Source organism: Leucoraja erinacea, chromosome 8 (genome assembly GCF_028641065.1).
Source record: "Leucoraja erinacea ecotype New England chromosome 8, Leri_hhj_1, whole genome shotgun sequence".
NCBI lineage: Eukaryota > Metazoa > Chordata > Chondrichthyes > Rajiformes > Rajidae > Leucoraja > Leucoraja erinaceus.
The window spans coordinates 72,137,697-72,153,873 of NC_073384.1; the positions used below are offsets into that span (position 1 = coordinate 72,137,697).

The 16,177-nt window shown below is 41.6% G+C and overlaps 1 protein-coding gene across 1 annotated transcript in view; it reads right to left on the reverse strand.

Moving 5' to 3' along the window:
* Positions 1-16,177, reverse strand: part of arid1b (AT rich interactive domain 1B (SWI1-like)) — a 457,745-nt gene that overhangs the window by 152,096 nt on the left and 289,472 nt on the right. The window contains 1 exon segment of the mRNA XM_055639980.1: positions 12,633-12,812. Coding sequence (XP_055495955.1) covers positions 12,633-12,812 — 180 coding nt within the window.

Below are 16,177 nucleotides of genomic sequence, written 5' to 3' on the forward strand. Positions count from 1 at the left end.
TTCTCCAGCACTTTTATCTACCTTCGATTTTCCAGCATCTGCAGTTCCTGCTTAAACTGCTTACCTTCAGTGACTGATGAACAAGGACCCCCAGATCCCATTGTACTTCCCCTTTTCCCAACTTGACACCATTTAGATAATAATCTGCCTTCCTGTTTTTGCCACCAAAGTGGATAACCTCACATTTATCCACATTAAACTGTATCTGCCATGCATCTGACCACTCACCCAACCTGTCCAAGTCACCCTGCATCTTCATAGCATCCTCGTCACAGTTCACACTGCCACTCAGCTTTGTGTCATCTGCCAATTTGCTAATGTTACTTTTAATCCCTTCATCTAGATCATGAATGTATATTGTAACTAGCTGTGGTCGCAGCGCCGAGCCTTGCGGTACAGCACCTAATATTCTGCCTGGGGACAATGATAATCCAATCAACAATTTCACATGAAGATACACACAAAATGCTGGAGTAACTCAGCGAGTCAGACAGCATCTCTGGAGAAAAGGAATAGGTGACGTTTCAACCCGAAACGTCACCTGTTCATTTTCTCCAGAGATGCTGTCTGACCCGCTGAGTTACTCCAGCTTATTGTGTATATTTTCGGTTTAAACCAGCATCTGCAGTTCGTTCCTACACAACAATTCCACATAACTAGCTTCCCCTGTCTGTGTCACTTCTGGCTAGTTTGAATTTATGGTTACCTTAAAGACCTTATCTGGTTTTCTTCCTACATAAAGGCTGCTTGATCTGCTCAGTATTTCCAACATGGTTCAGATTTCTAGTCACTGCTGTATTCTACATCTTTATTCCAGCATGCGATTTTCTCTTTTCTCCCGTTGTCCTCATTCATCTTTTACACCCACCCAGACCGATCTGCAATGATTAACACCACGATAAGCAAATGTGTCAACTGCTCTCTGCCCTATTTATTCTCTCTATTTTTCCCCCCTGTTTAGTAACTTCAAACATGTTTTCCCAGTTCTAAAACCTAATCAAAGATCATTTCTCCCCACAGATGCTGCCTGCCCTAACGAGTATTAAAAACTGTAGCTATTGATATTTACAAATGAAGTCACAGAATTTATAATAAAAGTAAGAAATAACATGTTAAAAACACACGGTTAAAGAATCTGTGATTGTACAAATTTCTTGATTGAATTTTATCCATCCACCCTCAGAATTAAGACCCACTTCTGCAGGTGAGTCATAAGAATCATAGCATTATACAGTGTGGAAACAGGCCCTTCGGCCCTACTTGCCCACACCGGCCAAGATGTCCCAGTTATACTATTCCCACCTGCCTGCGCTTGATCCATATAGCTCGAAACCTGTCCTATCCATGTACCTGTCTAACTGTTTCTTAAACGTTGGGATAGTCCCAGCCTCAACTACCTCCTCTGGCAGCTTGTTCCATCCACCCACCACCCTTTATGTGAAGAAGTTACCCCTCAGATTCCTATTAAATCTTTTCCCCTTCACCCAGAACCTATGTCCTCTGGTCCTCGATTCCCCTACTCTGGGCAAGGGACTCTGTGCATCTACCCGATCTCTTTCTCTCATGATTCTTCTTGTGATAGAGAATATGCATTATTTTTCAGTTGCTGACAGATTAGAACGTTTTTTGATGGCAAAGTCCCTTTCGGCCTGAAACTGATAAGTAGCTAAGTGTTAGTAGTTCCTTGAACTTTTATAACTCAAAAGCATGCACATCATTTAAACTGGAAATAGTATAAAGTAATCTCAAGAGAGAGCTGGATAGGGCTCTTAATTGTATTGTATAGTGGAATCAGTGGATATGGGGAAAAAGCAGATGTTTTTGTGGATGATCAGCCATGATCACATTGAATGGCGGTGCTGGCTCGAAGGGCCGAACGGCCTACTCCTGCACTTATTGTCTATATAATTGCATTACTGTTGATAACACTCAAAACTAGGCAAATGCAAGTCCTCACAGAAAGCATCTAATGGTACTTGCATGTTGCTTTAATCCCTTTGTAATTTGTTGGCATTCATCCTGATGGGCCACAGATGGTTAAGTGATTACATTGAATCAACTAACTAGATGCCTGACCATCCCAGTTTGGATGGACTCAGCCAATAATCACTTTCTTCCTGACGGACTGGTCACACTTCTTTAGTGAAGATGATCTTACACAAAAATAAATTTGGAAGAATCTACCTGCAATTGAACATGACTCATCATAAACAAGATTACTTGGCAATGTTAAGGCAGGGGAGTGATTCCAGCTGTACGATTACAGGCGGCTGGGTTTTTTTTACACACACATGTTTATGTTCTGTCATATTTAAGGGATACAGATAGTATCCGATTCAGATTCTCAGCATCTTAACTCAGACTGCAGCAACGTGTTCTCCACTTTTAGCACCCGTGTGTAGTTTTTAAAAATGGTTCCAGACATGCTGTGGCTTTGTTCAGGGCCTGTCCCACTGTACGAGGTAATTCACGAGTTCTCCCGAGTTTTCCCCTGATTTGAACTCGGAGAATGTCCGTAGCGGGCCTGTAGGAGTTCATGGATGTCTCGTAGCGGCTCGTACGAGTAAAAAGTAACAATTTTTTTCATCACAAGTATTTTTTTTACTTGTGGACATTTTTCAGTGTTGAACAAACGTCACGAGTTTACCGGATGTCCCGAGTACCTACCGTTAGCATTACAAGCCGCTACGGGACACCACGAACTCCTACGGATCCGCTACGGACATTCTCCAAGTTCAAATCAGGGGAAAACCCGGGAGAACTCTTGAATTACCTCGTACAGTGGGACAGGCCCTTAAATTGGCATTCGGTCTTCTGCCAAACTAAGGCTGAAGGGATTAGAATTAATCTTTTTCTACCCTATACCTTTGCTTTGCACTGTTTTAGTGTGAATTCCAGGGCAGCACGATGGCATAGCGGTAGAGCTACTGCCTTTCAGTGGCAGAGACAAGGGTTTGATCCTGGCTACAGGTGCTTGGCTGTTCAGAGTTTGTATGTTCTCCCCGTGACCTGCGTGGGTTTTCTTAGGGATCTTCGGTTTCCTTCCGCACTCCAAAGGCGTACAGGTTTGTAGGTTAATTGGCTTGGTATAAATGTAAATTGTCCCTCGTGTGTGTGGGGTAGTGTTGATGCACGGGGATCGCTGGTCGATGCGGACTCAGTGGGCGAAGGGCCTGTTTCCGTGCTGCATCTCTAAAGTTAACTAAACTAAATTAAATTTGTGCTACCAAATGGTTTTTCCCACAAGCCATTACGTGAGCCACTAAACGGCGAGTGTGTAGTGGAGCATACTCTGTGGATGTGTAAAAGAATGGATACGCTATATCCCAAATCCCAGGGATGGCGGTATTTGCATTCTATTTGCAAATTCCAATGCTTTGTTAATGGGATGGCTGCAAGCTGCTGAAAGTATACTAAGTCCCTTCTAACTAAGGCTAATAAACATCAGACTCACTGCATACGGATAATCAATCCTCCCACAGTCCAAGCGATACGTGAGACTTTTTAGATTATTAGTAAAGATTTAACAAAAATCTAATGCTGAACAGCTTTTTTTCCCACAATACTCATTTTTATTGAGGTAGGCTATGGAAAGTCGTGAAAATGTAAATATCAATTTTTATGTTATTTACTTAAATATTGCAAATGAACAGATGCATCAATTTGTCTTGGCAATCGATAAATAATTTGCATTGGAAAGTTCCTGCCTCCATGCAGTTCAGAGAGGTTGTTTGGAACTGGGTTGTAAATATGAAAGTTAGTTTCAGAAGCAGTTATAGGCTTTTTCATTAAAAATCTGTCATGGAATCCTTTATTGTGCTCAAAAAGTGGAAATCAGAAATGTAATATTTAAACCAAACAAAATAAGTGTGTTATCCTTTCATGTTGTTGCACATGATTACAATACGTTTATCTTAGATTAGCTTTGTTCTATAGCGCAGATACAGGTACTTGGACCCACCAAGTCCGCGCCGATCAGCAATCCCCATATTGCAATACGCTCAAGTTTTAACACAACCTTATGAATAATTTGGGAACTACAGGCAAACTAGTAATACTTGCATTGTGTGATGAACTTACTTGCCTCACTTTATGAATAGACTTTAAAGCTAGACAGGACAGGGTAAATCTGAGTTCTTTACCAAGATCTGATGCCCTCAATTTGAGATTTGATCCCTGGGATGGCGGGACTGTCATATGAGGAAAGGTTGAAAAGACTAGGCTTGTACTCACTGGAGTTTAGAAGGATGAGGGGGAGATCTTATAGAAACTTATAAAAGGGCTGGATAAGGTAGATGCAGGAAAAATGTTCCCAATGTTGGGCGAGTCTAGAACCAGGGGGCACAGTTTTAGAATAAAGGGAAGGTCATTTAAGACTGAGGTGAGAAAAATCTTCTTCACCCAGAGAATTGTGATTTTGTGGAATTCCCTGCCACAGAGGGCAGTGGAGGCCAAATCACTGGATGGTTTTAAAAGAGAGTTAGACAGAGCTCTAGGGGCTAGTGGAATCAAGGGATATGGGGAGAAGGCAGGCACGGGTTATTGATTGGGGACGATCAGCCATGGTTACAATGAATGGCGGTGCTGGCTCGAAGGGCCTCCTCCTGCACCTGTTTTCTATGTTTCTATGAAAGTTCTTGCATATTTGGGCCTCCATAAATTTGGACGTCACGGTGGCGTAGTGGTGAAGCTGCTGCCTTATGCCCTGTCCCACTTAGGAAACCTCTGGAGACTTTGCGCCCCACCCAAGGTTTCCATGCGGTTCCCGGAGGTTGCAGGTGGTTGCTGGAGGTTGCAGGTAGTGGAAGCAGGTAGGGAGACTGACAAAAACCTCCGGGAACCGCACGGAAACCTTGGATGGGTTGCAAAGTCTCCAGAGGTTTCCGTTCAGGTTTCCAAAGTGAGACAGGAGCATTACAGCGCCAGGGACCCGGATTCAATCCTGACTATGGGTACTAGTTTATACGGAATTTGTACGTTCTCTCTGTGACCTGCGTGGATTTCTCCGAGATCTTCACCGAGCCTGTTTCCGTGCTGTATCTCCAAACTAAACTAAATATGATAAACTCTTGGGACAGCTTACAGTGGGACTCCATTCTGCTTAAAACAGATGTATAAATTGAGTGGGCAATCTCTACCTTGTCCTTAGCCATTTAACACACTAAATGAACTGGGAACAAATTTGGTGGCAAGAATCTGCATTAACTTGGATGCAATATAACAGCAGTCAATCAAACACAGCTGCAAGCTGTAAAATCTACAATTATGAAGCTCTTGCCAACATTTAGATACATTGCCAGAGAATTTAATTTTGCTATCTAATTATAATCCACTTGCATTTAATGAAAGGTTTTGTGTTTGTAAATGGAATCACATAATAACTTGTTTGCAGCAACAGGGATAACAAAACAAAATTCAAATTTAGTGCAACAAACTGAATTATTAAATCATCTGAAGAGTCCTTTGAACATTTTTTTGGTTGGACCCAAGCAATAAAAGTTCACCTGCTCGCATATTCCACCATTATTATTTTTAATCGAAAAAAAAATAATCTGGAACAATGTTCCTCAAACCAATTCATGGATTATTTTATGCATTTGTCAGCAGTAGGCAGACATTTTTCATAATTGGTCACAGACCCGACTGCTGGGAATCTAACTGAAAATGGTGAATTGTGTGCCATGGTAATCTACTATCAGCAAAAATATACACTGGCTGCATTGCTGTAACTTAGTTATGCTCAGATGTTTAACATCTTTTAATTTGGCCCCTTTTCCATGTGGCTATAATGTGCTGTTTTAGTTTATTAGATTTAATTTAGAGTTTCAGCACGGAAACAGGCCCTTCGGCCCATGCCGACCAGCGATCTCCACACATTAACACTATCCTGACACCCATTAGGGACAATTAAAAAAAAAAAAGTTTACCAAGCCAATTAACCTACGTTAACTGTACGTCTTTGGAATGTGGAGGAAACCGAAGATCTCGGAGAAAACCCACACAGGTCACGGGGAGAACGTACAAACTCCGTACAGACAGCACCCGTAATCGGGATTGAACCCGGGTCTCCGGCGCTGCATTCGCTGTAAGGCAGCAACTCTACCGCTGCGCCATCGTGACTGCCCAGTTAATTATTTAATGTCAATTATTACTGCATTTTCCCTTTTGTTCTTTATATTCTTGTTTTGCTGTGTATTAGACTTACCAACTATCAAACTCTCCTATTTTGTACTTTCTCTTCCAGATTCTTACCTCCAACAGTCTCGTCGACGATCTTTGTTACTTCCAGACCGACAGTGCCCCTTTCCTTTCCTTCCGCTCCATGGATGCTGCCATTTCTTTTAACTGTCATGGCACAACCTGCTCCAGGAGAATCCACAGTAAACACAGGAACCATGCCATTGTCTCCTTCACAACTCAGCTGCCATGTCTGTTAATAAGTTCCTCCCACTCTCCTCATGCCATGTTCAATGGGTAAGAAGTAGCAGGAGGCCAATTCTTGCTATTGAGGGAGTGCAGCGTAGGTTCACGAGGTTAATTCCCGGGATGGCGGGACTGTCATATGTTGAAAGAATGGAGCGACTGGGCTTGTATACACTGGAATTTAGAAGGATGGGAGGAAAACGTATCAAATTATTAAGGGTTTGGACATGCTAGAGGCAGGAAACATGTTCCCGATGTTGGGTGAGTCCAGAACCAGGGGCCTCAGTTTAAGAATATGGGAGAGGCCATTTAGAACGGAGATGAGGAAAAACTTTTTCACCCAGAGAGTTGTGAATCTGTGGAATTCACTGCCTCAGAGGGCAGTGGAGGCCAATTCTCTGGATGCTTTCAAGAGAGAGTTAGATAGAGTTCTTAAAGATAGCAGAGTCAAGGGATCAAGGGATATGGGGAGAAGGCAGGAACGGGGCACTGATTGTGGATGATCAGCCATAATCACAGTGAATGGTGGTGCTGGCTTGAAGGGCCGAATGGCCTAGTCCTGCACCTATTGTCTGTTGTCTAAGAATTGGGAAACTTGGACTCAGTAATTTCCCCCCTGTTGTACTTGCCTCATGTGTTTTGACAAATCCCTTTTCTTTTCTTTCCTATCTAACCTCTTGCTGTTTGCTTGTCATCCTTTTTTCCCTGCAACATTTCTTAGCAACAGAGGGATTTTCATTATTATGAACATTTCTGTTCCCTGATGCGTCTGTTGACGGAAGGAGCTTTCCGTTTACTGTATCTGGCAGGGGCCTGGGGTGGTTGTCCACAAGTGAAAGACTTTTCTCAGAATAACATGAGCAAAAGGCCACGCACAGCTGAGATGAACAAGCACAATACGTGGGATAGAAACACATTTAAACTGATCAGTCTGAAGAAGGGTTTTGGCCCGAAATGTTGCCTATTTCCTTCCCTCCATAGATGCTGCCGCACCCGCTGAGTTTCTCCAGCATTTTGTCTACCTTCCAGCAGAGACAAGCCTGGTCTGCCCAGATGTTCTCATAACACAACCTGCTAGTTCCTTCTACTAGTCTTGTAAACCTTCTCTGAGCAGCTTACAATGTTTTAACTTCCTTCCTTAAATCAAAGACCAATGCTAAACAGTACTCCTGATGATCTCACCAAAGTCTGACATCACTGAAGTCTGTTCCCACCTTTGTATTCAATCCCTCCAGCAGTGAGTTTATGACATTTGGCTATCAGTCTGAATTTGCTTGTTTTAGTTTTTTAGTTTTAGAGAAACAACCTTTCGGCCCACCGCATCCACGGTGACCATCGATCATCTGTTCTACGTTATCCCACTTTCAGATCAATTCCCATCACACGTGGAGTAATTTTACAGAGGCCATTTAACCTTCAAGCCTGCACGTCTTTGGGATGTAGGAGAGGACTGGAGCACCCTGAGGATACCCATGTGGTCACAGGGAGAAGGTGCAAACTCCACACAGACAGCACCAGAGGTCAGGATCGTGAGGCAGCGGTACTACCAGCTGTGGCACTGTGCCGCCCTGACTTATTGTACCGCCCTGTTGTACTGCATAATAACTAGACTCTCGTGAACGGTATGCCAGGATCTTCTGCATCTTAAACCTTTCCAATCTATCAAAATTTGGATAATATGGTTTTTTATTTTCCTCATCAGTTTCACAGTTCCCCCCGTAAATTTCCATTTACCACATGTTTGCCCATTTAATGTCCCTTTGTGTCTTTTGCACAACATGTCTTCTCAGCTATCTTTGTCTCATCAACAAATTCAGCAACCATGCATCTGGCGCCTTCATCCAAGATATGTGTGAAGGTAGTGCTGCAGCCCCAATTTCTGCAGCACAGTAATTCCACCTTTCCAGCCTGAAAACAGATCTATTATTGCTGACTCTTTGCTCCCTGCAGTCAACTCATCTTCAATCACCACCAGTATGTTGCCACCTATGCCATTAGCTTTCGTTTGTTATAATAACCTTTCATCTCATCTAAGAAATTCAATTACATTCTCCGGTTCCCAAGTAGCAAATTAGCACTTTACTTTATCAAACTCCAATAAATTGGTCAAGCATAAAACCATGTTAAATTTGCCTTAACACCTTGATTTTTCCACAACTGTCCCGCTCTATCAACGAGCCTTTAATTTCCTGCTTTTTTGACCCCCTTTCTTTATGGTGAGCTATATTTGCTATTTTCAAAATGAATGGAATCCTTCTCGAATCGAGGGACTTCACAAAAATGTAAAAAATACAAGTATGTCACTAGGCAAAGGCAAAGGATGAAGTCCATCAGGACCTGAAGTTTTGCCAGCTCACAGCTCCATCATCCTGTGTAGTACCACCTTCCGACATATTGTGAGTTTCCTGACTTCCTTCCTCACTTCTAATTGTTGGTTTACAGATATTTCTGGGACATTATTTGAATCTTCTCTCGTGAAGACAGATACAAAATCCAAGCCACCCCCACTTTTCCACCATTAATTTCCCCAATTTCTGTTAACTCCCTTCTAAAATATCTTGCAATCAAATTCACTCTATCCTTTGGTACATTGCTGCCTAGCTTTCTCTTGTATTTTTTCACTATTCTGTTAGTCACTTTTTATTATTGTATATTTTGTTCATCTTCAGACCAGCCACTTTATACTTGCAGAATGACATGTCTTTATCTTCAATATCTGTTGCTATTTCATTAACCATGGCGGGGAGCCTCCCCCCCCCAGAGTCTTTCTTTTTTGTTCGAATGTATCTAATTGTGTGCATTCTGAAAGATCCCCTATAATGTCCGCTACCACAAATTGCTTGATTAATTCCTAAATCCATCCCAATGGTTGACAAACTATTTGTTTAAGGAATAATCAGTTAATTACATATTGGATGTTAAGACCTGCAAAGATTAGGGAGAAAAATGGCAAACTCCAACTTTGAAATGGATATTGTTCAGGGAAGCTATAAATGAGAGGTCTCTGTAGTCAAAGTACAGTAATGTTGAATGTAACAGAATTTAGAACATATTATCGGGAAAGAGCAGGCATGGCATGTATTAGAACGCACTGCTGATCAACATGGAATCACACGACCAAGGGTCCTGACCTGTGCAATGTAAAAAGATTCGGAAGGGTAGCCTTTGAAACAAAGTGGTTTTAGTATACGTAGCATTACAGGTAAATCCTGCAAACAAGGTAGAAAGGTTATCATGCTGGCCCAGTAAATACAAAACCATTGAAACAAAGTAGAGTGACAACAAGAGGTCTTCTTAAAGCAATACTCTCAATCAAAACTCTCAATATAATCCAGCTTTGTCTCCCAGGGAGGTGGAAAGACCTCCTCTGGTGTGATCAGCTGGTATATCATCGTGTCTAAAAGTTCCTCGAAGGCTATATTTTGGTTTTCATGCGAAACCAATGGCGACACCACAGACTTTTTGAGCTCCTGGATGAAAAGAAGAAGTTCCTGGGAGAACTTTGTCCATTTGGAGTTCTAGGTTGCACACTAACTTGCCTCAATTGACCTTTATATTTATATTGGTTCATGCCGCCTGTGCATATTATAAGGACTTTTGATGTGTTATTTTCAATCAAAAACCACCAAAGGCAAAACTCAAATTAAATGGCAGCTTCATTTTGCTTCAAAGAAATCTATAATTTTCTGCAAAAAAAAAAAAAAAAAAAAATTCTGGTTGAGAAAATCTTGAATCTTCAATGGGAGGATGGTGCCAATATCAACAGGATTGCCAGCGGGGCAGAGGAGAAGTTGAAAAGAAGAAGAATCTCCATGTCACTATGACAAGCATAAATAAAACCTTCTGATTTAATATATACCCAGAAATTCTCTATAATAAATCAATTTTCAACAATATCTGTGGCTCGATTTAGTTATGGGAGTTCAGGTTGCACTATACTATCACAATTCATATATATATATATATATATATATATATATATATATATATATATATATATCAAATAACAACATTCAACATTGTTGCAATTGTTATCTTCTGAAAAATTGCTGCTCAGTTTTTACCAGTTTTCACCTGTGGCTTATTTGAATCTATCTTTCATAGAATCATGCTGCACGCAATGTGGTCATTTGGCCGGGTGTGCGTATGCCAGCTCTTTGAAATAACTATTCATGAACTATTCAATTTGTTCCACTACTGTTCAATGTTATTATTGATTCTGTTTCCAACATGTCATTGTGCCTCCCAAAGCATAACAATGTACTGTTTCCAATAAAGACAAACAGGCAATCGGCCCATACATGTTTACATTTACTATACTGCCATCTCCTGCTGGGAAATGCCTGAATAAGCTCCCCTCTCTGTGTACACCTCGTGTAACTTCTAGCTGTGCTGTGTAAGAAGGAACTGCAGATGCTGGTTTAAACCAAAGATAGACACAAAAAGCTGGAGAAACTCAGTGGGACAGGCAGCATCTCTGAATGAATGAATAAGTTTATTCACATACAAGGAATTTGCCTTGGTGCTCCGCCCGCAAGTGACAACATGACGTACAGTGGCAGTTAAGAATGATACATTAAACATGAATAATAAAACATTATTGATTAAGCATGTGAATTAAATGAAATACCAGAGCAAAAGGAGGCTATAGATTTTGGAGAGAAGGAATGGGTGACGTTTCGGGTCAAGATCCTCTGGTACCTGTCTGAAGAAGGGTCTTGACCTGAAACGCCACCCATTCCTTCTCTCCAGAGATGCTGCCTGTCCCGCTGAGTTACTCCAACTTGTTGCGTCTACCTTGTAACTGTGCTGATCTGTTGATGTGAGGGATACAATAGTTCCAACCACTATTCAGAAGCGGTTCCATAAAAAGGGCACAGAGCTGAAAGTGCTGCTCCATTATATTACGCTACCTGTATATAAATAATTTAAGAGATTCTAAGAACTGAATGAGAGAGAAATCCTAGCATGTTTTAACCAAGTGCATGCCTACTAAAGATTTAATGTTATATAGGAAAGATGTCAATACTTGGATATTAGGCTTCCAAATGTTGAACCAAAAACGCTTATTTGCATTTAAAATCACTGGAACCTGTAAATAGACAACATGTGCATAAGGGCTCCACAGTACTCAAGGTAATAGTTCTTTGTGATAATTCTAGATGAAGTCAATGATAAATTTATTTAAAATTGGGTTGCCTATCAAAGTGAAATGTTCAGGAGTTATGGAATCAAGCTGGTAATCTACAAAGCAGATCATGCTTGATACAAGTAGAAACAAGGATGTGCCATGCTTGCTTGTTTTGTCCAAATGGGCAGACAAATTATATTCAGTTAAGGCACAAGCGAATTTCATATTGCTTGCTGAGACAAACAATTCCAAACAAAAACTGTTGGCATTCCCAATTATAATCACCAAAAGGTCTGTGTGAAATACTTTACAGTAAAAGGTCATAAGGTCATAAGTGATAGGAGCATAATTAGGCCATTCGGCCCATTAAGTTCACTCCACCATTCAATCATGGCTGATCTATCTATCCCTCCTAATCCCATTATTCTGCCTTCTCCCCATAACCCTTGATAGCCGTACTAATCAAAAATCTATCTATCTATCTCTGCCTTAAAAAATGTCAATTGACTTGGCCTCCACAGCCTTCTGTGGCAATGAATTCCATAGATTCACCACCATCTGACTAAAGAAATTCCTCCTCATCTCCTTCCTAGGCTCCTTCTGAGGCTATGACCTCTAGTCCTAGATTCTCCCACTCGTTGAAACATCCTCTCCACATCCACTCTATCCAAGCCTTTCACTATTCGGTAAGTTTCAATGAGGCCCCCCCCTCATCTTTCTAAACTCCAGTGAGTACAGGGCCATTGCCGTCAAATGCTTATCAAATGTTAACCTAATCATTCCAGGGATCATCCTTGCAAACCTCCTCTGGACCGTCTGGAGCCAGCACATCCTTCCTCAGATGTGGTGCCCACAATTGCTCACAATACTCCAAATGCGGCCTCAGCATTACATCCCTGTTTTTGTATTTGCAATGAAAGCAAAGTGCCCTTGTTCATTTCTTTTGAAAGGAAGTGCTTCATTGCTGATTTTCAAGATTGCTTCTCATCTAAATATTCTATTCTTGTCTTCAATAATAACTAGGCATTTTAAAACAGCCTCTGCTGAACTTAACCGATCTTAGTATACGTTTTCTTACCTTGAGGCCCAAATTGGGCGCTTTGGGGACCATAAGGGCTGCTGGAATTGGGCTGCTGATAAGGCCCCATGGCACTGTGCATCTGTCCAACAGGTGATGGATGTGGTGACATGGGAGCACCTGTTTGCTGGGATCCGTATTGAGAGACTTGTGCATTTCTCTGGACACTTGGCATGAAACCTACAGAGAGAAAGAGAAAATTAAGCGATGTAGGCATGCATGCATAAGAAACACAGAGGTGAAAAGAAGTGAACCTAATTCTAACATAATTATAAACCTAAATTACAGGGCTCACAAGCTAACAAAACCAAGCGATATTTTGCTCTTCTTGAAAATTAACGCACCAAATTCTGAGCAGCTAAATTTCATTTAGTGCTATTCCTTCTCCTTTTTTATCATTTCAACTTATAATCATATTGGTGAAGCTTCATTGATTTATAGGCATGGAGCAATGACGATAATACTACAAACGAGATTTGTGAATGAAAATCATGATGAACCTGTATTGTCATTGTGCTCTGAAGCGAAATGATTTAGAGTGGACAAGGTCCACAGCTGCTAGACTTGCACAATAACAAAATGAAAGTATTTATATGTGCAGTAGGTCATGCCTTATGAATGTATTTTTTGAAATGTGAAAACAGTTCTTGAGAAAACTCAGATAATGCATAAGTGAATGATAACAGAGGCGAGGAGTAGTTCCTTTCATGTTTGAGTCCAAGCATCATTCACGCTGACATATATCTTCTGAAGCCACAATGCTTCTATTGATTTTAACTCTTAAGTCCTTTAATAATTTATCTGCACAACAGCAATAGAGCAAACTTATAATTTAGATTTGTCCACTTCGCCTTTCTCCATCAAATATTTGTTTGAAGCAATGTAGGATGCCTTATCGTGGCTAAATAGGATTTAAATGGTGCAAATACACTTTGAGGATGGTAATGTAAAGATTTTTTCATTCAGCAAGTCTCCTGCCCCGTACTGAGTGTTACCACTCCAGACCACTGCAAAACCACCATCAAGTGCACCTCTTACAACCATCTCGAACCTGTTTCGGCCAGTTTAATTGAATTGAATTGAATTGAATACATTTTATTAGCCAAGTATGTACACATACAAGGAATTTGCCGGTGATTTGCTCCAAAGGATAACAACACGATATACAGTAGACAATTCAAAATAAAACATAATAATTTAAACATGTGACGAATAAAATAAAATACCAGAGCAAAAGGAGGCTACAGACTTTTGGCTGTTGATTAGAGCCACTGCCTGTTGTTCTGACCACAGGCTTAGCAGATTTTAGTTTCTGCCTGCAGGTCGGAATTAGATGAACCAAACAATGATCTGAGAGTCCCAGAGTTGCAGGGGGAACAGAGCAATATGTGTTCTTAATTGTAGTATAACAATGATCGAGTGTTCTCTCCCCTCTGGTGGGGGAGGTAACATGATGACTGTATTTTGGATGCTCTCGGCTGAGGTTGGCCTTGTTAAAATTCAAGGACTGCTTTGCGTTGATGGACTGGAACATATTGAAGATCTCTTCATCCAGCCTAAAAGGTTATACTTCAGTTGCCAGTGTTTCATCCACAAATGCACTTACAACTGTGTGCCGACAAAGCCAATGAGGCTCGATCCTAAACAGAAACCTTGAACAAGCCGATTCACTCTCTGTTAAAATCCAGATCTGATTCTGTCAAGCAGGATGATCCAGTACTCTGAAGGGTGGCCAAGTATGATCGCCACCTGGCTCTCAGGCATGTCAAGAGCAAATTCCAAAACAGGCTAGAGACTCACTTCAATCAAGTGGGTCCAGGCAACATTGACAGTGCCTGAATACCATCGCGGGCTGCCCGCCAAAATCAGGGACCATCTCTGGAAATGACACATCTCTGTCAAATGAGCTCGAAGGCTGTTTTGAACAGGCTCACTAAGTTCCACCTAGGCGTGTCCACCCATCCATCGCTGGCTCTACCCCATATCTCGTTTTGGCAGAAGTTAGATCTGCTTTCATAAGAATGGACTCTCAGAATGCACTTGGAGTCTCTGGATGGGCTCTGAGATGATGTGTTAATCACTGGCAACGCCTTTCACCAACATCTTCAACCTCTCCTTTCTACAGACCACTGTCCATCACTTTCCCTGTCCCCTAAGATGCTTCGGTAGGGACCCTTCTTCAAAGGAAGGGCCTGATGAGGCTAAGGACAGGAAGGAGATCGAGAATTGTTGTATCATGGTGTCAGGATAATAAACTAGCCCTTAACATCAGCTAGACAAGAGAGTTGGTTGTTGACCCTAGGAAGAGGGAAGGGTGGAGGAGGTGATGTGACCATAACCATGCCTTCATTAACATAGTAGCAGTGGAGATGGTCGAGCTCTGCAGGTTCCTTGCTCGCCATGTTACTAGCAACCTAACCTAATCTCTTCAGACTGCTGCGGTGATCAAGAAAGTGCATCAGCGTATTGGCTTCCTTCGGTGTCCGAGTAGATTCAACATTTCCAGAGGATTCTCTCACTCTTCTACAGATCAACGAAAGGATGTATCTCAGCCTGGTTTAGAAATTGCTCTGCTCATGGCTACCTGCACCTGCAGAGAATGGCGGACACAGCCAAGTCCATCACAGGCTTGTCACTTCCATCCAATCTGCCTTCAAGGTGTGTGGCACCAGCGAGGCTGGATATATGGTCAAAGATGCTTGCCATCCAGACCATTTTCCTTTCCCTCTTCTACCTTCTGGGAGAAGATGCCACAACTCCAAACCCTAGACAAACAGACTGAAGAACAGCTTCACCCCATGGCTATCATAGTCAGTGGGTATATTCAAGGCAGAGATTGATAGATTCTTGATTAGTACGGGTGTCGGACGTTATGGGGAGAAGGCCTAATTCTACTCCTATTACGTATGATCTTATGATCATATTCCTGAACCAGTCTGAAGAAGGGTCTCAACCCTGAAATGTCACCTATTCCTTTTCTCCAGAGATACTGTGTGACCCGCTGAGTTACTCCAGCTTTGAGTGTTCAACTCTTTCACACTCCATTCTTGGGGACCTTTCAAATACTCTCACGATTAACTCCACCTAATCTGTATATTTCTTTATTGCATTTTGGTTTGTTTGCACTACCTCCGTCTACACTCCAATGTTTGCATAATTCTGTTATTTCATTTTTTGTTGTATTTATAGCTGTATCTATCATTAGCACGTATTCTGTATATGAGCGTCACAGAATTTCTTTGCTCCCTGGTGTAAATGATTATAAACTAATTTGATCCAATCTAAAAAGACAACAAGCAAGTTTCCAACAGAAAAACACACACACACACACACACACACACACACACACACACACACAGTTATAAATCAAAGAGAGACACAAAAAAAACTGGAGTAACTCAGCGGGTCAGGCAGCATCTCTGGAGGAAATGAATAGGTGACGTTTCGGGTCGAGGCCCTTCTTCAGACTGAAAGTGAGGGGACAGGGAAACGAGAGATATAAATGGTGATAATATAGATGGATATAGAACAAATGAAAAAGATAT